Source organism: Thrips palmi, unplaced genomic scaffold (genome assembly GCF_012932325.1).
Source record: "Thrips palmi isolate BJ-2018 unplaced genomic scaffold, TpBJ-2018v1 HiC_scaffold_7, whole genome shotgun sequence".
NCBI lineage: Eukaryota > Metazoa > Arthropoda > Insecta > Thysanoptera > Thripidae > Thrips > Thrips palmi.
In genome coordinates, this window is record NW_023144634.1 from 9,377,076 (window position 1) to 9,399,427 (window position 22,352).

Consider the following 22,352-nt stretch of genomic DNA (forward strand, 5'->3'; position numbering starts at 1 on the left):
CAGGTCGGTCGACTCACTTTGGCATCGTCCCAGTAGTGTGAGCGTGCTGGGTAGCCGATGATGCGGTCGGGGAACGACTTCCAGACTTGGAATGCGAAGTCCACCTCGTCCGTCGTGAGCAAAGTGTCCTCGTCCAGGGACAGCACGGCCGCCGTCTGGATCAAGGGGTGGGGGAAGAACCGCTGGGAGATACCCGCCCCGGCAGTCTTGGACCCGATCGTCCCTGCAAAGGCAAAGGAAGCGCAAAGTCAGGCAGGATCAACAACAGTACATTCATGTCCATTCAAAAATCTGCATTTTGGACGTGAATCAGTGTTTCGAAATAAACTTTCACCTGGCGTTGTTTGCGCCTGCGTCTGGAGCTGCAGCACGTTGAGGGGGACGTGGCCGGGCAAGGCGGGCCAGCGAGACCGCGGAGGGGGCGGCCGGTCGCCCGACCACAGCACCACGACCTGCACGGAAGGCAAGGGAAAGAAAGGAACCAGTTTAATTTCTCACTTCGGTATCGTTCGGTATGGCCCCCTGCCCCCTGCGGCCTGCACAGGCGAACCGTCACACGCCACGTCTCCACGCAAGAGAAATACCCTCATAAATAGAGCCATAAACGAATTTGGTGCATCATTTTGCCGGGCCCGAGCCTTGGTTTCCTCCTTTTGCATGTCTGAGCCGAAAAGACCCCATGACGACTGCCACAAGTTGAAATACCGGCGAAGCCATCCATTTTTCCAGTCCGTTGAACACGAACCGCCCTGCTCCGCTCCGGTCGACTCACCCTGGAGACGAACTGGCTGCGGCCGACGTTCCTCAGCAGCCTGGTGAGGGCCGGCGCGGGGGTGGGCACGGGCTGGGGGAGGCCGCCGGGCGAGCGCGCGGGCGGCGCCAGCTGGCCGGCGTACACCACGGCCGTGAAGCGGTCGCCCTCGCCGCCGCCGAGCGCCGCCGAGGCCGCCGGCGAGCACCACGCCGGAGCCCACGGCGCCGCCCAGGCGCTCCGAGTAGAAGGGGAAGCGGTTCCACGAGTCGGCGAAGCGCGGCAGCGTCACCAAGCCGCCCGGCATCACGTTCCAGGCCAGGCCGTCGCGCACCGGCTGCCAGGGGATGCGCTCGCGGATCATCTGGAAGGAGGCCAAGCAGAGGCACAGGGTTAGCGGACGGCGAGAAGACCGGTGGACGCGGTCAATCCCCGACGCGTTTTGAGCTCCAGAGTCGCCGAATGGGACTCGAAGCGAGCGTGTGACCCCACTAATGGATTGCTCTTCGAACGAGGAATCCATTGGTGGGGTCACACGCTCGGTTCGAGTTCTTTTTAGCGACTCTGCAGCTCAAAACGCGCGGCCGCTGGCTGGCCGGAAGTGCCAAGAAGGCGCGTTTTCATTGGTCATTTATTTTGGCGCCAAAAGTGGGAAATAAGCGGCCGCCACGTTTGGCCGCGTTAAAGCGGGCGCGCTGGCGCCATTTGAAAAAAGGCGGGAAGGCGCCTGGCTGGTTGGCCAGTGTCCCGCGGGAGCCCTGCCCGAGGCGGCCTGAGCGCCTTGAGGCCTTGAGGGACCGAGCAGGAAGCCGCTCGCGGAAATAATAAGAGAGGAACGAAAAATTACTTTAACAAGAGCGAGAGGGGAAAAGAATCCTGATAAAAGTTACCTCTAGCGTCGTGAAAACGATCTTCTCGATGGACGAGAAGTAGCGCTCCCACAGGATCTGCGTCTGCTGCCGCAGCGCCAACACCTTGGACGGCGGCACGGAGCGCACCAGCTCGGGGACCTGTCGGCACACCGGAGGGGACTTAGCAAAGCAAACAACAACAGTGTCACTTAATCAGTTCCTGGGAAAGAAAATTCGCAGCCTGGCTCGGCCTCCGGGCAAGCCTCCGGGCAAGCCTCCGGGCACCCGCTTACACTGCAAGTGCGCCAATCAAACTGGTTAAAAACTGCGAAACAACTGGCTGTCACGGGAATAATCCACCGCGGCGCAATGTCACCACCTCAACAGCCTCAAAACCTCTCCAAACTAACTTTCCGCTCGGCTCAAAAAAGTTTCCCCGGCACGCAAGTTGGCTCAGCTGCCCCGAAATCAACTGGCATTTCCCTCAACTACCACCTCCCCTCCTTTCCCCTTTTGCACGAGGCAGGGGATGGGGGGAGCTCATCCTCAATTGGCTTACGTGCTCAGGTACACGCAGCTCTGGCGGAGTGATTTTTTTCCGCCCACTTAGAGAAGTAGGCCATTTTTATTCCGCTGCCAGGACGCGTGTGGAGGCTGGCCTGGGCTGGCCCGGGCTGACCGTAGGGCCCTGCAGGGCTGCCCCTTCCCTTTTCTTGCAGGCCGTCCCATTTTTCAGCCGCCCTTCGCGAGACGGGCCGGCGCACCGAGACATACCCGCACCGAGACTCGAGACTAACAATGAGCCAGCCCGCGCCACTGAGCCGAAAGCCACGACAGGGCGCCCGAAAGCAACGCCCTTTATGAAGACCTTCGCGCTGATTGGCCAGCAAGCCAGCAATCATCGGTCCCTTCGCCACTTCCCCCTTTGGGAGGCGCGGACCCTTCGGGTCCTTGGGGCCCTTTTGGCCGGTCCCTAGGGCCGGGCCACTCGGGGCCACTCGGGGCCCTTTCACCACTGCCTCTTTCGCCCAGTGGTCTTATCATCTTATCACGGCACTCGTGTGAGAAGTCGTTAGCCGGGGGAATATTTCATTCCGAGCCGCCCCTGCCCGCCCAGCGACCGCCCAGCGGCAAGCATGCCTTTGCCCGCCAGATATTTTTTTTCTTGACAGTGGAACGCGAGCCGGCAGTTTTCGTTTCAATAAACAAGTAAGGGGCCGCCCGTAAACGCCGGCAGTTCAGCCAGGCCTGACTCGGACTCCGGAAGTGTGAGCTTTTCCGCGAACTTGCAATCAAATCAAACGCGTGTCACGCGAGGACTTACTGCCATGTTTTGACGATAACGGTGGGAGGAGGAGTGTGTGGAGAGGAGATTAAAATAAATATTCCAAAAAATGGCTGTGTTTTATTGCGCGACGAAAGCGTGGCGGACAGGCGGCGAGCGGTCCCGGGCGCCGCAAAAATAAATCTGTTGTGCGAAAACGAAATAAATGGCTGTAATTGCCGTGAGCAAATCCAATATCAGTCACTGGGCTGGCCGGGCAAGCCGGGCAAGCCGCGACTGTCAACCCCCCACCCCGCGAGGTCAGGCGGCCGGGCTACCGCATCCATGCAGCACGAGTCCGTTCACCCTTCAGGACCACGGCAGTCTTGTTGTGCTTGCCGCCCACCTCCATCGCCCAATGAACCGCGCAAAACGAGGGGGAAATTGTCTCGGCCATTGTTGAGACCGACCAGTGTAGGCGTGTGTGTGTGTATGTGTGGGGGGGATATGCGTGTGTGTGCGTGCGAAAATGAATGAGGGGCTCTGCTCTGCTCCGCCCGGCTCCCCTACAATGAGGCCGTGGGGACGCGGGGCCAGGCGGGTCTACGCAGGCCGGCCGTGTCCGAGGCGGGCGCGATAAATTTCTCTTTTAATCCCGCTGCCCTTTCATTTCCGGTGGCGAGACAGCGCGGCATTCAAAGGCACCTCAGCCGGCCAGCGTGCGCCGGCATGTGCCGGCAGGGCGTCAGCCAGGCAGGCCGTCGCCCCGCCCGCCCCCCTCGCACCCCCGCGGGGCCCCGCGAGTGCGCGAGAGAGACAGACGTTCCGCGTCACGCCCAGCAGCACACCTGCGGCCTGCGGACTCATTCCGCTCTGTCTCCCTCGCACTCATGGGGCGTCCCGTAGAGGTGCGAGAGAGACAGAGCGACGACTCGCGGAACCAGTCGGCTGCGGGGCGCGCGGGCCGACCGACCAAGCCAACAACGGCGGCCGCGTGCCGAAGCGTGTCGCGGCGTGACGTGGCGTGACGAGTGTGACGGCCGGACACGACCTGCCCCCTCCACTTCGCGTGACAGCTGACAATTATTGTGTTACTTCCTCGACCTCGCGGGGCAGGCCGGCAGGCCGGCTGCCGCCCCCTCCACTCGAAGCCTGGCTGGCCAAGCCCGCCCGGCCCTGCATGCCGTCATCCGCGACCCGTCAAACCAAATGAGCAAAGAGTCTAGCCGCGGGCAGCGGGCACAGCGGGCTCGCTCTACGACCTGTCGCTCTGTCTCGCTCGCACTCATGGGGCGTCCGGTGCGGTCCCGTGGAGGCACACCGTAGGACAGCCTCTCCGAACGCGAGTCGGACTCCAAGCCGAGGACATCCACGATGAATATAGACCGCGCCGCGCCCCTCCCCCACCCCGCGCGGAAGTACGGCGCTTATCGGCCGCGAGCGAGCGGCGCTGTTAACATATCACGCCGCTAAGTGACCCGGCGAGCCGCTAAGGGGCGCGGGGCGCAGCATGGCTACGCCACTGGCCGCGTCACTGTGCGCCGCCACGCATAGCCGCGGGGCACGCCACCTGCCACGCACGCACCGTCTCTCTCGCGCTCGCACGGGGCGCGAGTGCGACAGAGACACGCGGAGTCGGCCGGCAGGGTTGTGTAACCGCCCCTCCCTTCGCCGCTGCGACGCGCGCGCAGTGGGCCAGAAGACCGGTGGAGGCGGTCGAAATCCCGGACGGGGCTGGAGCTGAGCAAAACGCCGACACGCTCCGGGCGTGCCTCCCGACCCGACCGCGACCGTCCCTCCCCGGTTTGGTTCTGATACAGTGGCGGGTCTCTTGCGATGTTCCAGCCGCGGCAGCCGCGTGGGCGGGGAGGGCCGGGTGTCCGTGACATCTGCCGACCAAGGCAGCCAGCCCAGGCACCGCGTCGCCGCCGCTGAGGGCTGCGTAACTATCCGGGCGACCGATAGGGGGCGGGGCGAGCCGGAAGGGCGAAGCCACACTGTTAACCCGCGGTACAAGAACGGCGAACACCAAAGCAGAGCGAACCCCGCAACTGTGATGCAGCAGTAATAGCAGCCCGCAGACCACAGCCCGGCCGTCCGGCGAGCGGCCCTCCACTATGAAATGCAACTGGGAGCGGACCTTTGTCTCATCGGGCACCCCCAGACGCGGTGCACCACGCCCAAACATTGTCCTCGGATAGGATTGACGTTGCGATTGCTGAATTTCGGATTTGCCATTTTTGTAGCGCTTGGCGAGGGAGACGCGCAGCGCTTCGACACGGCCAGCGCGCGCAGCGTCAGCAACGAGTACCGGCAAATGATGCACCCGCCGGCGCGAGGGGGACGCCGGGATGAAGAAAGATAAGAATCACTTGATGAAAGTCCTGTGTGCGCGGCGTACACAAGGAGATTCAGCCGGCGGGATCACCCGGCCTGATCATGAGGATCAGCCTTCATCTCACGCCCGACGGGGAACCCCGCGCTGCCTGCCTGCCCGCCCGCCTTTATATTGCTCTCTCGGTGGGGCGTCTTTTTAAGGAAACCTCTCGTGCCGATTGTAAACACCGGTAGGTTGTAAACAAACCACATCCTTTAACAATGACATCAAGTTGTTACACATCCTACAGCCTCCCTGGCAACGTACGTATATATTTTTTTTTTGAACCGGAGGAAGACGACTCAACTTTTTCTGCCTGTGCAGGGTAAAGCAGCGGGTTCAAAAGGAGGCAGTCACCTGCATAAAAAAGATGAAAATAAACGCCGGGGCTGGTATTTGAACCCGCGTCCATCATCCCGGGGGGCCACGCACGCGCAGGGGGGGGGGGGGGCCCGGCGGGCGGCGCACACCAACTTGCCGGAGCTTTAAATCTCTCCCGGAGCACCTGTGTACGGAAACTCGGCAAACTTATTCCAAACTTACTAGCAGAGAATTTCCATTGGCGAGTCAAGACAGAGGGACCCGCTGCGAGGCTAGCCATTCATCGCGCCGCATCGCCGTGTTTTACCCAACTTGCAGCAGCCGGATATATTTTACCGTGTACCGGCAGTATAAACTAGGGCAGGGCGTCGAAGGCGCCTAAAAAGGGAGGAGAGAGAGAGAGAGAGAGAGAGAGAGAGAGAGAGAGAGAGAGAGAGAGAGAGAGAGAGAGAGAGAGAGAGAGAGAGAGAGAGAGAGAGAGAGAGAGAGAGAAAGAGAGAGAGAGAGAGAGAGCGCGCCTCGCCCTGACCGCGACAATACGCGGTGGCGCCACCTGTTGCTGGCTTGGCCGGGCGAGTCGTTTGTCCGATTCCCTGCCCCAGTCACTGGGGATGTCATCTGGAGAGTCCGACTGGCCGACGTACTTGGTGGCGCCGATGGCGGCCGTAAACCGCTACACCGATAAAACGGTCCGCGGCCACTCCGCGCGGCCCTTAAAAGATGATCCAGGTAAGTCCAGAGAGCTTGGCGCGCTCCGCTGCTGCAACACTACCCGAAAAACGGGAACGCAGCACAGTGCGCCAGAAGGCCGTTGGAGGAGGCCAAAACTCCAGACGCGTTTCGAGCCCCAGAGACGCTAAACAGGACTCGAACCGAACGTGTGACCCTCCCAACGGATTCCTCGTTCGGAGAGCAATCCATTGGTGGGGTCACACGTTCGGTTCGAGTCCCATTTAGCGACTCTGGAGCTCAAAACGCGTCCGGGAGTTTGACCGCCTCCGCCGGTCTTCTGGCCCACTGTGCGCATTGGCCGCATGATAATCATGCAGCTCGTGGAAGTTTTTTTTGCCCCCCTCCTCCACCTCTTCGCCGAGGCGACGAGTCTCGAACTCGGCAAATAATACGTCGTTTTCTGCGCCCTCGCGAGCAGTGGTCTGCGGCTTGCGTAAGAGCTTCCCGTAGTCTGTCTTGCGGTGCTGCGAGTCAACTGCAGCGGAGAACGCGGCGAACAAGCCAACTCCTCGGTCGGTCCGACTCGACTCCCTTCCCTTGTAGCGAGAATAGGATAAGTTAGAGCAGAGCCCCACACAAACGCAGAGGCACACACAGCCGCCCCCGCCGCCAGCACTGCCAAATTACCTCACCCATCAGCACACCGAGCCCTTCCCACCAGAAACCATCATTGTCCAAGTCAACAGCGCCATTCACACTCGCTTAAAACAAACACACGAAAAAGAAGCGAGCGACATTTTAAACCCCAAGTAGCTGTCATCTAAATGCGACCTCGTCCACTGACCTGCAGCAGCAGCCGCTCGTCGGCCCAGACGACGGCGCGGTTCCAGTCCACCACGTCGCCGAAGGGCAGCACCCAGCTGTTGGACAGCAGCACGGGCACGCAGCCGGCCTGCAGGGCCTCCAGGAAGCGGAAGGAGCCGAGGCGGCGGCCGCGCGGCACCAGGCAGAAGGTGGCGTTCTGCAGCAGCACCTCGTAGTCGTATCTGCAACAAGGAGACAACCACGGCGTGAGTGAGACACTGTCAGAACAATGTTATGAAAGATGACTTTAACAACGTCGACTCGAACCGAGCGTGCGTGACCCCACCAATGGATTCCTCGTCCGGAGAGCAATCCATTGGTGGGGTCACACGTTCGGTTCGAGTCCCATTCAGCGACTCTGGAGCTCAAAACGCGTCTGGGATTTTGACCGCCTGCACCGGTCTCCTGGCACACTGTGCAGTGTAAACATTCCAAAAGCCATCGAGTGCGGCGACACTGCGATGCGGCCGCGAAGCGCGAAGCAGCGCGGACGCCGCGGACCCTACTCAGACCTGCGGCCTGCGGGGGCTTTAGGTTCCACACAATCGGTCCGACGATAACAATGGCCGTGGCGGGGCGGGGCGGGGCCGGGCGGTCCTTGGGCATTACGTAAATGGTTCCATAACTGGCGCCGGCCAACTGATTCACAATACGGCCAGAAGGGATGGGGTGGGACGCCTCGCCCTGCCTCGCCTAGCCAGCGGCTGCCTGCAAGGGTCCTCGGTTTAATAACCCCAGCAGCCGGCACGGCACCGTAAAGATGCTGCAGTCGTCCCTCGCGCCATGCATCACGTTCTCGAGGAAGTTATTCAAATTCAAGAAGTTTTGGGGTGGGGGTCGCTCTCGGCGCTTACGTGTCTGCGGGCCACTTGTCCACGACGGCGTGCAGCAGCGGGCCGAGCAGCGGCCGAGCATTGCAATCAGAGCCGAGAAAGGGCGAGCCGAGCCAAGCGAGCCAAGCCGGCCGGCCTGCTTTGCAAATCAATTGAATAAACAACGGGGGAAGAATTAATCCCGAGGAAAACAAAAAACCGAATTCCCGCGCGGCATGGCCACGCCCCGAAAAAAACAAAAGCCTAACGAAACGGCCAAACTCCGTCGATACACATTTTTAATTTTTCCTAAAATCCAAAACAAGAAATGCCATTTTTTTGCGGTCGTTTTTTAATGAGAAAATTAGCGGCAGTCGTTTCCGTCCACCGTATTCTGCACAATTATTTCCCGCCGTTTTCTTCTTCTTCTTCTTCGGCGTTTATGTGCCAAGTAACGGCCGTGGTTTTCTTCACCCTTTCTTCGCCTCGCGGCTCATCAGCGACTGGCTCGGCACGGCTCGGCTCGGCTCGGCTCCCATTTCGCAGCCATTTCCACGGCGCGGTCCGCTCTGCTCGCTCTGCTCCGCAATTTCCCCGACACTACGTGTGCTTATGGAAATGCAGGTAAGCCTCGGACAGAGGCCGCGGCCGCAGGCGAGCGGGGGCGGCACGGCGGCAGAAGCTCTTTCACTTAACCATTAATTGAATCTGAATCGCAATAAGGACCCGATGCCTGGACTTGGCGGCGCTGCACTGCCCCTTTAATCGAGGCAGCCCGGCCAGCCCAGCCCGCGGGCCGTGCAGGCTGGCTAGTGTAGGTCCCGGCCGTCCCGGCGGCCGGCAGACGGTTAATTGAAACCAGCAACGACGGGGCAGTGGCGACGCGGCGAGGCCGGAACGTTCGGACAGTCGGGGGAAGCCGCGCGGGGGAAGGACAGAGCGCCACGCGGCCCTCCGGCCTTCTGGCCCACCGTGCAACGCCAAGCCGCGAGTTTTCGAATTTTCGCTCCTCTGCGGCCACGGTGGGCCAGCGACGCCGCGACGCCAGCGTGACAAAGACGCCTCGCCGTCCCCGGGACTTGGCGCCTCTGGTGCGCCGCCATTAAAAGAAGGGCTGCGCTCATTTCTTGCATGAGTTACCTCCTTGGCGCTTACAGCCCCGCGGCCAGGGCGACGCCAGGGCGATGCCGAACGGCCGTCTCTCTCTCTCTCTCTCTCTCTCTCTCTCTCTCTCTCTCTCTCTCTCTCTCTCTCTCTCTCGCACGCCCTCACGGGACGCCCCGAGAGTGCGAGAGAGACAGAGCGGCCGGAGCCAAAAATGGCGAGAAACTGGTCCACGTCGCTCGGGGGCGGCGGCGGCCACGCAGACTCGGTCGCTCTGTCTCTCTCACGCTCATGGGGCGTCCCGTGTGGGTGCGAGAGAGAGAGAGAGCGACTCTCGGAATCGGCCCGCCGGCCCGGGCCCGGCCAGCTCGGCGTTGTTTCCCTCTGCTGCTGATCTTCCTTCCCACTCCCCTCGCTCCTTCTTCGCACAATCAAAATGCAAATTCGGCGCCACAGCCGCGGCGTGCGCGCCAACACCGAGCGCAAACACCGAATCCTGCAGGCCTGCGCGTCTGGTCAGAAGTCGGGGCGTCCCGACGGCGTCCCGACGACGTCCTGGTGGCCGACGAGGAATTGCTTCCCGGGAGACTAATGGAGCCGTGATAGGCCACAGTGTGGCGTCGCAGGACTGGCCGGTGGAAGGGGTGGGGGCGGCCGGTGCACAGTGGGCCAGAAGACCGGCGGAGGCGGCCGAAACTCTAGACGCGTTTTGAGCTCCAGAGTCGCTAAATGGGACTCGAACCGGACGTGCGACCCCACCAATGGACTGCTCTCCGAACGAGGAATACATTGGTGGGGTCACACGTTCGATTCGAGTCGTGTTGGCCACACTGGAGCTCACAACACGTCGAGAGTTTTGGCCACCTCGTCTGGCCCACTGCGGGCCCGTGCTTTTCGGCCCCGGAGTGGAATAATTCAATTGCTAAGACCCCGCCCGATAGCCGCAGCCAGCCGGGCAGGCCCGTGTATCGCCATAAACACCCATACCCGCGACCGGTCCGCCCAGCCCGGCCGACCAGGCCCGACCAGGCCCGGGACAAGACGAATGGGGCCTCCAGCGCCTGCAGGGTGGCACTCCGTTACACCCCCGCGCCGTCTTGCTGGAGGGGGGGGGGGAGGATGGCCCGTTGCAGCCCACGCTCTGTGATTTACAGATTTGCATGTGGGAACACACAAGTAGCAGTGTGTATGCGGCGCGGTATAGGCTCCCGTGGTTTACTACCGTGCCGCGCGGGGTGGGGGGTGGGCGGGGCAGCGGGAGGGAGAGAGACAGAGCGAGGGCGGGGCAGGGCGGGGGCAAGGGACACAAGAGTAGTTCGTAGATGCAACCATTCCTTCCCGCGCGCTTATCGGCGAACGCGGGCCGGGCGCTAAGTCGCCCCGGGCGGAATGGATATAGCGAACGTGTTCACGCGACAACCGTCACCGGCATGCACTGCCGAGCGAGGGAGAGAGAGAGAGAGAGAGATTCGCCAAGATTGAATACGATTAAAGGGGCACAAATAAAATGTCCCTTTTCGGCGATTTGCCGGCGTTCCGTGGGGGGCGGGAGTTGGGGGGGGGGGGGGGGGGGCGCGGCTCGGACACGCGACGCGCATGCAAATTTCTCTGACCGACGAACTCACCGACCTTTCCTTTTTTCAGGAGCGAGCGAGCGAGCGGGAGAGCGAGTTAGAGCGAGAGAGAAAGAGAGAGATTAACGTCGAAAATGAATACAACGTCAAAGTAGAAAAAAAAGTCATTAAAAAAACGCGGGGGAAAAGAGTGCGCGGGTGGGAAGTGGTCAAACAAAATAGCCTGGGCCTTAGTGACCTCAAACGGGTGAAAGAGAGAAGGGGGGGGGGGCGCCTGCGGCGATCATGCCAGCATTAGCCGGGCACCGTCACCGCGACGGAGACAGCAAGACAGCGGCTAGACGGTCGTGGCACTCGTCGGGGACGCCACGTGCGTGACCCGTCAGAGATTCCACGGCCCGACTCGACCCGACTGCATCGACAGGGACTCAGTCCCCCGTCGCTCTGTCTCTCTCGCACTTACAGGGGGGCGAGAGAGACGAAAGCAATGTTCGGAATAAGCGAGCAGTGAGGGCCACTAAAGGAATTTTTGCTCTTTCCTCTGTTGGTGGAATTCATTTTCGAGTTCGATTCTCACTCACGCCACGGCACACTCCTCAGCCGGTGCCCTTAAGAAGGCTTGTTCCGACCGGCGGCAAAAATTTCTAAATAATAGCCAGGCTTGGCTCGGGCCGGAACCGGGTCGGCTTTTTGTCACTCGATGGCAATAGAGATGCAGGGCGTTGTTGTGCTGCCAGGTAGGCGAGGCAGCGAGGCAGCGAGGCCCCTGGCGGCGCGCCGCCGCGGCGGGCTGACCCAGTAAAACACCGTCGTTTTTAGTAGCCCCCACCAGCAGGCAGGCAGGCAGGCAGGCAGGCAGGCAGGCAGGGCCTCGGGGCTTGACCTGCCCCACTAAGGAGCGAGGGCTGTCGTGCCGCCAGTCAAGCAGCCAGCCCGCCAGCCAGCCGCCAGCCAATCCGACACACAAAGGCAACTTGAGCAAGTCCCCCAGAGCACACACTCACGACACACAGCACACGCTTCCGCGACGCACTCACCAATACATCAGCCGCCTCGCAGTGGGCCAGAAGACCGGTGGAGGCGGCCAAAACTCTAGACGCGTTTTGAGCTCCAGAGTCGCTAAACAGGCCTCGAACCGGGCGTGTGACCCCACCAATGGATTCCTTATTCGGAGAGCAATCCATTGGTGGGGTCACACGTTCGGTTCGAGTCCTGTTTAGCGACTGTGATGCTCAAAACGCGCCCAGAGTCTTAGCCCGCCGGTGTGGGCGCACTGTGGGGAGGGCTGACGGACGGAAGGACGGGCCTTTTTTTCGGAGGCGGCCCTCGGAACAACGGCTTACTCTCCAGGCGCGCCGAGAGATGCAAAAGTCAAAGTCATGGAGCAAGGCTCGGCGAGGCGAGGCGAAGCGAGGCGGCCCGAGCGGCCGGGTGTTAGGACTCAAGTTAGTTCTAAGCCAACAAGGGCTGCAGAGCAGGGGCACTGCAAGGCTCTGTATCGACAGGACAAACAGCGCCGAAAAGCGCGCCAAAAGTCCGAAAGCCCGATTCGGATAATAACTCTGGGCAGAGATGGGCCGGGGCGGCGGGGCACTGCCAAGGGGGTCCAGGGATGCAGAGAGGAGACGCGGCGAAGGGCCGTCGGGAAGCATCGCCCTCGCAGCGCCCTTTGAAGCGGAAATGGAGAACGGTGGGGCGAAGGTTGAAGCAGGGGTCTCGCTTGCCCGTCCGTCCGTGTGTCCGCTGCACTTTGCGGCACCAGTGTACTGGCTCTGCCGGCAAGGCAAAGCGCGTTGAATATTTGAGTCGGAAAGAATAAGTCCCCAAGGCCGCGACGCGACGCCGCCACGCCGGGCGGCAGAGAGGGAGGCTGAGACTGCATGCATGCCGGTGTAAACCAGAGGGGGCGGAGGAGGCCGAGCCAGGAGGGAGGAAGGAAGATGGCGAAGTTGAGGGGCGGCACGGCCATGGCGCCCGGCGTGCAGGCCGGCCCGCGGCCGAGGGTGCGCCGCGGACTGCCTACCCTCCGCACTGCAGGGGCTCCACCGCGCCGCGCCGCCGGACCGCATCCAGTCCATTTGCTTCTGCCCTGCGGACGGCGAGGCCACTGACAAGGCCATCTGACAACGGGAGCCCCTTCTGGCGGCGACAGCGGCCCCGCGTAACGGAATCCCTGCAGGTTCGGCCGACCCGCTCGCCGCGGCGGGCACAGCGACACGCTGCATGCACCGGCCGACCGGCCGGCATGCAAGATTCCTTCCATTCCACCGGCACTGGCCGCCGGCACTGGTCGCCGTTGACGGCTAGGCTGGCCTGTCGGTGAAGCTCCGGACCGTCCGGCCCGGCCGACCCTGCCTAGCCACACCGAGGCGACGAGGCTCGGACGAGGCGGCACCACCATCACCCCTTCAGCCCCCAAACAAAGACGGGAAAGGACATTGTTATTCTTTTCGAAAAAAAAAAACAACAACAACAAAAGATGCAGCAGCGCTCCACATTTCTCTACGGCCGCCCGCAATCAAGCCTGATGGAAGACACCTCCGCCGTCACCCTTGCTTCGCTTTAAAAAATAAAATCAGCGAGAAAAAAATATGTCACCTACAAATTTTAGCGGACGGTCCAACTGTTTTTTTTTGGCGGCAAGCGTGGCGTGTGGGTCAAAGCGCGGGACAAGATGACACTCTCCATGGAGCTCTCCCGGAGCAACTACCGTGCCGCGGCCGGACGCCCCGGGGGGACCGTCCAGAAACCGTGTCGACATTTATGGCCTACACTGCACTCGGGCCGCTCGGCCGCCCGGCCACTCGGCTCGAACGTCGCCAAACCGGCACTGATCGCCTCACCCGCCGTGACAGGCTGTCCGTTTTTTTTTTCATTTTTTCCCCTCGTTTTTCTCTTTACGGACAGCCGTCTAGTCAGCTCCTTTTTCCATCCTTTTCCTCCCCATCCACCCCCCTCTCTTGCTGCCCCAATCAGAACCACTTTCACGACCCTGTATTGGTTGTTCCCTTTACGTCTTGTGCCGAACGAACCACCGCGTGTCCACACACACACACACACACACAGCGAGGAGACAGGGCAAAAAAGAGGCTCCCCGGGTGGGTAGTACCACTAGAATAACGACGTGCAACACATTCCGTACAGTCGTTTCGCTTCGCCGTGGTCCTCTCTCCCTCCCTCCCCTCCCTCTCTCGGCCCTCTCTCTTCATCCGACCGCAGGTCTGCGAGTGCATAATGCATGTCGTGACTGACAGCGCGGCCGGCCTCCATTTACCGCAAATACTGTCAATATTCACACAGGATCCCAAGGAGCGCTCAGCGCAGCCTGGCGCCACGTGTCCACCCCACCGTCTGTCTGTCTGTCTGTCTGTCTGTCTGTCTGTCTGTCTGTCGGTTGGCCAATGTAAAAACTGCACGCAACATTACTAATAAAGACACATCAACAAGCATGAAAAAAAAAGCATGCTCACTGTAACAACACAAATGCAAGCCCTACATCGTCCTTATAGTTGTCAATCCAAATCCCCCATAAAAAGCATTTTAGGAACTAAACTGTCCGTCCGTCCGTCGCACAGACTCGGCAAACTATTCAAGCCCCGGCGGCGAGGGCGGCGACTCAGCCCGGACCGCGGCGGCCGGCTGCGGAATTCATTGCTCGAGACGGCGGAAAAGTAGAATGTGAAAATAAAGCGCGAGAATTTGAATGATGTCCCGGAACGGAGATGGCGAGAGGATGCGAGTCGCGGTGAGATGGGCCGGCTAAACTTTTCGGGAGGGGGGGGGGAGGGAGAGTTGACTCGCCTCGCCACCAATGACAACTCCGCAAATCATTTCTCGCTTGTCGGCCGCGGACGCACCTATGCACGTCGCGTGGGAGGAGAGAGAGAGGCTTCCGATAGTTTGTAATCATAATCAAACTGCATTCAGAGTCCGTTAAAGATTATTTTATTGAGTTTTTCTTTTAAATCAAACTGACTTTAGCTCAAAGATTGTAAAAATATGTAGAAAAGAAGGTATTCCCATTGGGTTGCCAGTTGATTGTTATAGTAAATTAGTGCACACTCCGGTAGCGACCAGAGCGCGCCTTCCTCCCTCCAGGTCGCCCCCCCCCTCGGCCTCTGCATTATACAAAGGGGCGATAATCTCGTTAAACTCGAATCCCCAATCATCACTCTTTCATGGCCTAATAGCGGGCGGCGCTTTGAGGACCTAACCGGCGGACCGGGCCATCAACTGTGCAGCAAAGGCACCGCCAGGCGCCGTCAGGCACCGCCGCCTGCCTGCAGGCTCCACGCCGCGCTCCGTCTCTCTCGCACTCACGGGGCGCTCCGTAGGGGTGCGAGAGAGACGGAGCGACGAAGCGGTGTTCGGGCTCGGCGGCAGACGCGCCCATAATGCGACGCCGGAAACAGGATTAGCGGACCAAATTGGCGCGCCACGAAAAAGCGGCGCCGATGGCTCACTTCAGCGCCATGCAGGGCGTGCAGCGCTCTGTCTCTCTCGCACCCCCGCGGAACCGTGCGCAACGCCCCGCGAGTGCGGGAGAGACAGAGCGATCGGAATCAGGCTGCGCTAGACCAGCCCCGGGTAATGCCGAGTTAATCTAGGGCCTGCCGGGCTGCGCGCGCCATGCCGTCCACCTTCAGCAAAAAAAAAAAACGATTAAAACAACAAAAAGAGAAAGGGCAATTGACGTGCGTGACACGGAGGCCATCATTGACATATTGAGCCGAGGCTATTCACAAGATTGATGCTTTTCCCGCCTCGACGTTTGACCGCAGAGAAGAGGGAGAGAGAGGGCGAATGAAAAACGAAGCCAGTAACGAAATTAAAAAGAGAGGAGGGACACTGGCGCGTGGCGGCCAGCTGTATCGGCAAATGCCCATCACTGGCCGCTGTGCTGGCCACGCTGCGACGCCAAACGGTTATGAGCTCCATCCTCCAGGGCAGCGAAAAACAAAACAAAAGCGAAAAAGTGGCTTTTGTAAAACAGCGATGCGGACGACGGACCGCGACGGACAAGCGAACGACGCTGCGCAAAACGAGAGCAAACGGGAGAGCCTGGCGCCGTGGCTGCGGTGCCTGGCCCGGCCTGCACGCCGCGCAGTGCGTTATCGCGTTATCGCCCAGGAAACGGTTCATTGTTAGACGCGACAAATGCCAAAAAAAAAGATCAAAATGAAGGGAAAACAGCAAAAAAAAGGCGGGTAAAAAGGGCGGCGAAACAGGGAGGGGCGGTGCAGCGCAGTGCAGCCATCCATTACACTGCGGGTCCACTGCTAATCCGCTAATGCGGCGACGCTAGCGCCCCCAGTGGCGAAAGCGCCAAAGCGGCCGAAGCTTGTAGTTTTTCGTGGCGAGCAGATAAAGGGCGACGAAGGGACGGCTGGCCGGCACCGGACCCTTGGTCCTTCGTCCTTCGTCCTCGAGGCGGGCAAAGGGTGCAGAGGGTCCGAGGGCAGGCCCGGCTCGGCCAGCAGCACCGCATTACATTTGTCATTCCGAGAGGAGTGGATAATTCGCGGCAAATGTCGCCACCATGACAAGGAGGGGATACAGTAAGAAAAGGTCAATCGCATTGACTGGAAAAGTGTGTTTGATGTCCTTGGTGATGTCGCACCGACAAGGACACGACAGTCAACAAAGCTGAAGCTAATAAGGGGCGAAAAAGTTTTTTTTTCTCACAGTGCGAAAGGCTGCAGCAGGTCCATGCATAAGTCACACCCTGCCTTATTTTATCCACCCCAAGACAGTTCCAGCAGCGCAGCGCGAGGACCAAACTGCGGCAAACGCCTCCAACTTTGACAACTGTTTCTGCCTCCGGCCTGCTGGCCCTGCTGGCCGTGCTACCCCACTGGCAGACAGAGGCCGGGCCGCCGTCGCTGCGGGGGCAGGGCGGGCAGGGCGCTTTGCCAAAACAGGGCGGGTGAACGCGTGGGAAAATAATGGGGGGCGAGCCCCCTAGCCTCGCTCGAGGCCCCGCCGGCCCGCCGGCCTCCAGGGGGTCGGCGTGCACCTCCCGCACGCCGGGCCCCACGCCGGGCCGCGCGGCCGTGCGAGACTGCTAGACGCGCTATGTAGTTAGGCCCTCCGGGCACCATTTATTCGCTAAGCCAGAAGTGGCAAGGAAAGGGGGGGGGAGGCCCAGGGCTCCGTTTTTGCACCGCGATGAACCCCGCCAGGACCACGCCGATGTCGGCCTCCTCGGCACGTCATCCGGGACGGCCCGCCCACCGGCCCACCTGCCACAAGTGTACCAACGGGGCAAAAAAATATATTTATGAGCCGCGAAAGCGAAGGGCATAATTTATTTGAGGCTGTTCCGGAAGGCGCGGCCATCGTCGGAGCCACAAGTACCGACGGCCAGTGCGTCCGTCTGGACGGTCTGGACCTGCCCAGCCGCACGGCCGCACGGCCACGGCGCTGTAAAAATCAGTCACCCGGACGCGGTGTGGCGGGGGAGGGGAGGGGGCGGAACGCGGCGGCGGAGGAGGGAGCGCGCCGAATGGGGGCTGACTTTTTGAGAAGTTGCTCTTCTTGCAAAGTGGCACGAAGTGGCACGAAGTGGCGGCGGCCGGGAAGCGGCAGCTGCAGCAGGGCCGGCCGGGGCCGTGGCCGGGGCCAAGCAGGGCTTCAAGTTGAAGACGCCGCGACGCCGAGGGCCGCGCAAGCCGCGCCGTCCTCGCAGTTATCTCCAACTCACGGACAAGGAAACAAACCGCGGCGCGCTGCGCTCGCCCCCCCCCCCCCCCCCCCGCCACGGCTGGCAGACAGATGTGGCAGTTCCCCTGAAACTCGTATTACTTCATGGAAACTCGGGAAAACACTTTCTCCCCCTGAGTAGGTAAACGAGGGTCACCGCGCGTCGCGACAGCCGAGGCGGGGGAGGGGGGGATAGTGGGGGATGAGACTCGCGAGGGGGGGGGAGGGGGAACTCGGCACGGCATGATTATCCAGCCAGATAAAAACACGGCGAGCCCCAGGGACCGACAAGGATGGACGCCCAACCTCTCATCAGATCGCACAAATAACACATGTAGCGGCGCGGAACAAGTTGCCAAGTGGGAGGGCCACGCACCTGCCCCCCCCCCCCCCCCCCCCCCCCCTCCCTTCCCTCCTACAGCCGGCCGAGGGCGGCCGAGGGCCTCGGGGGGCTCGCAACGAGTCGGAGGGCTCGGGCTGGGAGTTGAGAACTAGCATGGCTGGGGCCGGCAGCCCGGCACGTGAAATTGTGAAGGGCAGGTCTGGGGCACGGGGCAAGCGGGGGCAAGGGCCAGGGCGGCCAGGGCCAAAGGCCAGGAGTCTGTGTGATACATTCGGGCGCGGCGCGGCAAGGCTGCACGTCAAGCACAGCCGAGTCGGCCCCGTCAAAGTGCAGCGGAATCCGACGCCCTCCATGCAAGGTGATGAATTCGAGGTCCTCGAGGGCGCGGTGGCGGCGGTGCGCGCGGGCTTGCGGCGGGGCCGCGGTGCCGGGGCCATGGGCGAGGTGGCGCGGGCCCGGGGGATGTTCCCGGCGCCATAACTCTTGGCGCCTATGCCAGCCCTGGGCCTAGCAGGGCCGGGCCGGGCCGGGCCACACGCACACGCTCATTGGCCCCCGCGGCCCCCGCGGCCCCGCCCCCCAGGCGGCTTATCCGAGCGACTGACGCCCATCCCGACCTTGGCGCGCCGGCCTTCACCTTGGGCCGTCGAAAGAAAGAGAGAGGTGACACCGGCAACGGCAGGCAGAGAGAGAGAAAGAGAGAGGGAGAGAGTTGTGTTGGAGCGGCATTAGCATATCGATGCCAAATTAACGCGCGGGGAAAGTTTGCGGAGTCGGCCATAGCTCAGAGACACAGGTGAATATTAATTGGGGCGGGGAGGGGGTGGGGGATGCGCCACGTCGGCTTTGTCACACACACACACACACACACACACACACACACAAGCGCGCTTAGAGTACAGATGTGGCGGTGGTAGCCGTACACGTACACACGGCGTCGCGGCGTTGACACAGGCCTCTCTTCGTCTTCTTGGCCAGCCTGCAGGCGCAGGCGCCATGGCGACGGATGTCGCAGGGTGCGCTTGCTGCAGCGCCGCCACAAAGGACTCGATGAGATTGGCCACCTTTATTACTTCCCTTGCTGCGGCGTCGCGAGGCCTAAAACAAGCAGCAGACTCATTCCGAGAGTCGTCTTCTGTATCAGTCCGCTGTCCCCGTTCCCCAGGACGTGGTCCGCCACACTGCCGCGTCGTCACGGCGACGAAACGCAAAACGCGGAGGTCGCGGAGACGAGCGGCCGAGCGGCCAGTGATTATGCGGCGCCGATTAATATTCGAAGCGTGTTTGGCCTGCAGCTGGCTTTGCTGACGAATACATTATCGGGATCATCTTGCGAGAGTAAAACGGTCTCGGAAATGAAAACAAAAAACAAAACAACACGAAAAACGAAACCTGGAAAAAAAGGGAAGGGGGAAAGGGTAAGCCCGCATGCCAATGTGAAACACTGCCGAGTGGGTCAGCGGAGTCGCTCTTGTCCCTCTCTCTCTCTCTCTCTCTCTCTCTCTCTCTCTCTCTCTCTCTCTCTCTCTCTCTCTCTCTCTCTCTCTCTCTCTCTCTCTCTCTCTCTCTCTCTCTCTCTCACCCCTAGGAACGCCCCCGCGGGTGCGAGAGAGACAGAGCGGCGAGAGCCACGTCCGAAACGGAGCGCGCCGCCAGGGCCAGGACGCACCTTATGGCACGCCGCCGCTTTTTCGGGGCCCTCGGTCGGTGATGAAGGAGAAGGGGAGGGAGGCCGAGTCAGACCGGCCCCCCGCTTGGCGCCTCGGCCCGCCTCGGCCTTTCCGGTCGCCGCCCTTGTTGTTGTTGTTTCTCCGGCACCGTTTTTGTCGCCGCCACTCTGCTTCTTGCGATCCTGCAGGGCCTGCTGGGCCCGCGGGGCCGGGCGACAGGTCCCCGAAGACAAGTACATTACCAGTGCCGTGGCGCCGTGGCGGGCAGGCCTAGGGACTCTCGGCACGACTACCCCAACACCAAAAGCAACAACAACAAGAGTACATAACGCGGGCGCCCCCAACTCACTATGCAAATGATGGGCAATTAAAGACGTGTCGGCGTTTCCCTGGCCTGCCTGGCCGAAATGACTGGCGATACGGTGTGCCAGCTCTGGCAGCTGCACCGCAAAATGACGCGTGCAGTGCGTTCCCCCAGTTTCCACTTTGCGGGCGAACCGAAACGGCCGAGCCATTGAATATGCAAGCGCGCGGCTTACGCGCTGCGCTGCCCGCGCGGCCGGCCCTCCGAAAATTGCTCCTAAACACATCGAGATCCGCCAGGCCAGCCGCCCTGCCTTATCGCCTTAACGGCCGAGAAAGGAAAATTAAAACGTAAAACAGGAGAATTTTTTCCACGTTTACAATTTATTTTATTTTTGTTTAAAAATAGCGGTTGTTGCCTTTTTTTGCTGCCGCTGCTAGGTAATGCGACCACACGTTTGAACGAACCACTGCACGGCCTGCTACCAGCCGCGCGCGCGCTCGCCCGCCAGCCCCGCCATATTTAGATTTACATTCACAGCATTCACTCCGGCCGGGCCAAAAGCAATGTGCCTCATCAAGCACGAACCCAAACAACACAAAATGATAAACAGGCCCGCTTTCCCACCCACGTCACCTGTCTGTCTGTCTGTCTGTCTGTCTGCGTCGGGCTCGTCACTTTGACCGCACTCCCACTTTTCAGGAGTGAAGCCAGTTTCCATCTGGATGGTAAAATTCCGAGGACAAAATTCCGCAAAGACACTCATCGCACGCTGCCAAAGTCTTGAGCTGTTTAACAGTGTGTCGCGTGCTAAAGACAGGGGGCGGGGTGGGAAGCCAGGGCTGGGATAGGTGCGGTTATCTGTTATCACAGTCCGACCCCGGCGGCAGGCGGCTCTGTTTCACACAATTTTGGCACGATCCTTGCTCGGATGGCTTCTAGTGGGAGGGGGGGAGGTACCGCAGGGCGGCAGCGCGCTCGCCATGCGAGTAGGCTTAAGTGTGGAGACATGTACACCCAGGGCACGGCCCAGGGCCCCCGCCGCCCCGCCGCCCCGCAGAGGAGGCCGAGGCTGTCGCCTGTCGACCCCCGGGGCATGCTCACCCTACACACCTTGTCCGGGCCGCGCGGCTCCGCGCCAAGCCAAGCGAGGGCGTGTGCGCGGACACTGTGCTGTAAATACAAGCACACGCACACACACACACGCGCGCGCGCGCGTCCAGTCACAGCCTTTTCTGGTGCGTGCTGGGCGGCCAAGCGCGAGGGTCGAGTCCTTTGGCGGGGCGCCGCCGAGCGACAGGGCGTGGCGGGGCGCGGCGTGCCAATGAGACTCTCGGACGCGGCCGTGCCGTGCCACGCCCTGCCGCGCCGTGCCGAGCCGCGGGCCCGTGACAGTTTGGCCCCGAAAGCCGCTTAGCAAAGCCCATGCATGCCAACTAGGGATCGAAAATCGCAAGTTTCGGCCCGGGGTGGCGGCGCTACGTAGCAGGCGGAACTTGTCATCGGAAAAAAACTTCAATGACCTTCACAAAAAACAAACCTTGTAACTGAGATTTCCCCCCAAAGTCTTTGCAATATGAGAGAACTCGGTGCGCTCCGCTTGCGAGACTCCAGCCAGGGCCGGGCCAGGCCCAGGCCCCAAGGTGGGGGCGGGCGGTCTATAGCCCCGGCAGTACAGGGGCGCGGCGGGCCGGGCGAGCGGGGTGACGGATGGGGCAACCTCGATATTCTTTTGATTGGCGTGCCAATAAGGGGGGAAGCGGTTCCAATCCGAATGGGGGGAGGGGGGGGGTGTCTCGTAGAAGGAGAAGCGCGCCAGGTCGACGTCCGCCAACGCCGAGGTGGCCCTCATTCAATCCGCCCGGCCATACTTCTCGCCCCGCGTTCGTTCCTCTACTTCACCTGCATTACAGCGCGAGGCACTCGGGCCGCCGCCCTGCTGCAGCCGGCGAACGCCAACTCTTGCTGCTTCACTCGCGGGTAGTACTTTCGGCGGCGGGGCGAGCGCGAGCGGGCAAGCGGGTAGCGTGGGAGTACAAGTGGAACACCCCCGCCGGCGGCCCCCTCCTCCCACTTCCTAAATTTTAATCTTCGTTCTCCATCGCGGGCCCCACCCCGCCCCACCCCGCCCCGCCCCGCCCCGCCCCGCCTCGCCCCACCCCGCCCGCAGCTCGCGGCCAGCAGAAAGGTTGCAGCTTTGCTCGGGGCAAACAGGGCAATAATAAGGAAATGACGACAAGAATGCCAACCGAGGCGCCACGAAGCGGGGCGGGGCGTCGTGGCCACTGCGGCCAGGGACTCCCCGGGAGGGAGGCGGCTAGATTGGCAGCACTGCCGTGGCGTTACCAAATACCATTAGGCTGCCAAAGGGAGGGCGCGCTGCTTGGCCGCGACGCCGGGGGGACGCCGGGGGGACGCCGGGGGTGCGACGGGGAGGAACAGATGCGGAGAGAGACGGGACTGGTCGCCCGTGGGATGACCAGAGGCTCCGGGGGCGGGGCGGGGCGGGGTGGGGAGGCCGCTCTCGGCTCCCAGTGGCGCTGCGGCGCGTCCCCGTCGTCCCAGCGCGGCGCCGAGTCCGACCGGCCGCGCGAGGCGAGGCGAGGCGGGTGTCAAAATAAATAAACTCCCTTTCAGTAAGGGAGACTCGTTAGCGCCGGAATTCAAATTTGAATGGCCGCGGGAAAAGGCACGGCAGCGGAGCGACACTCCGCCCCGCCACGCCACCGCATTCGGTTTCCAT

The 22,352-nt window shown here is 61.6% G+C and overlaps 1 protein-coding gene across 1 annotated transcript in view; it reads right to left on the bottom strand.

Moving 5' to 3' along the window:
• Positions 1-22,352, bottom strand: part of LOC117652466 (exostosin-1) — a 107,109-nt gene that overhangs the window by 1,082 nt on the left and 83,675 nt on the right. The window contains exons 3-8 of the mRNA XM_034397411.1: positions 7,081-7,282; positions 1,642-1,761; positions 975-1,115; positions 773-919; positions 335-452; positions 18-223 (exon numbers count right to left, since the gene is read on the bottom strand). Coding sequence (XP_034253302.1) covers positions 18-223; positions 335-452; positions 773-919; positions 975-1,115; positions 1,642-1,761; positions 7,081-7,282 — 934 coding nt within the window. The remainder of the gene's footprint in view (positions 1-17; positions 224-334; positions 453-772; positions 920-974; positions 1,116-1,641; positions 1,762-7,080; positions 7,283-22,352) is intronic.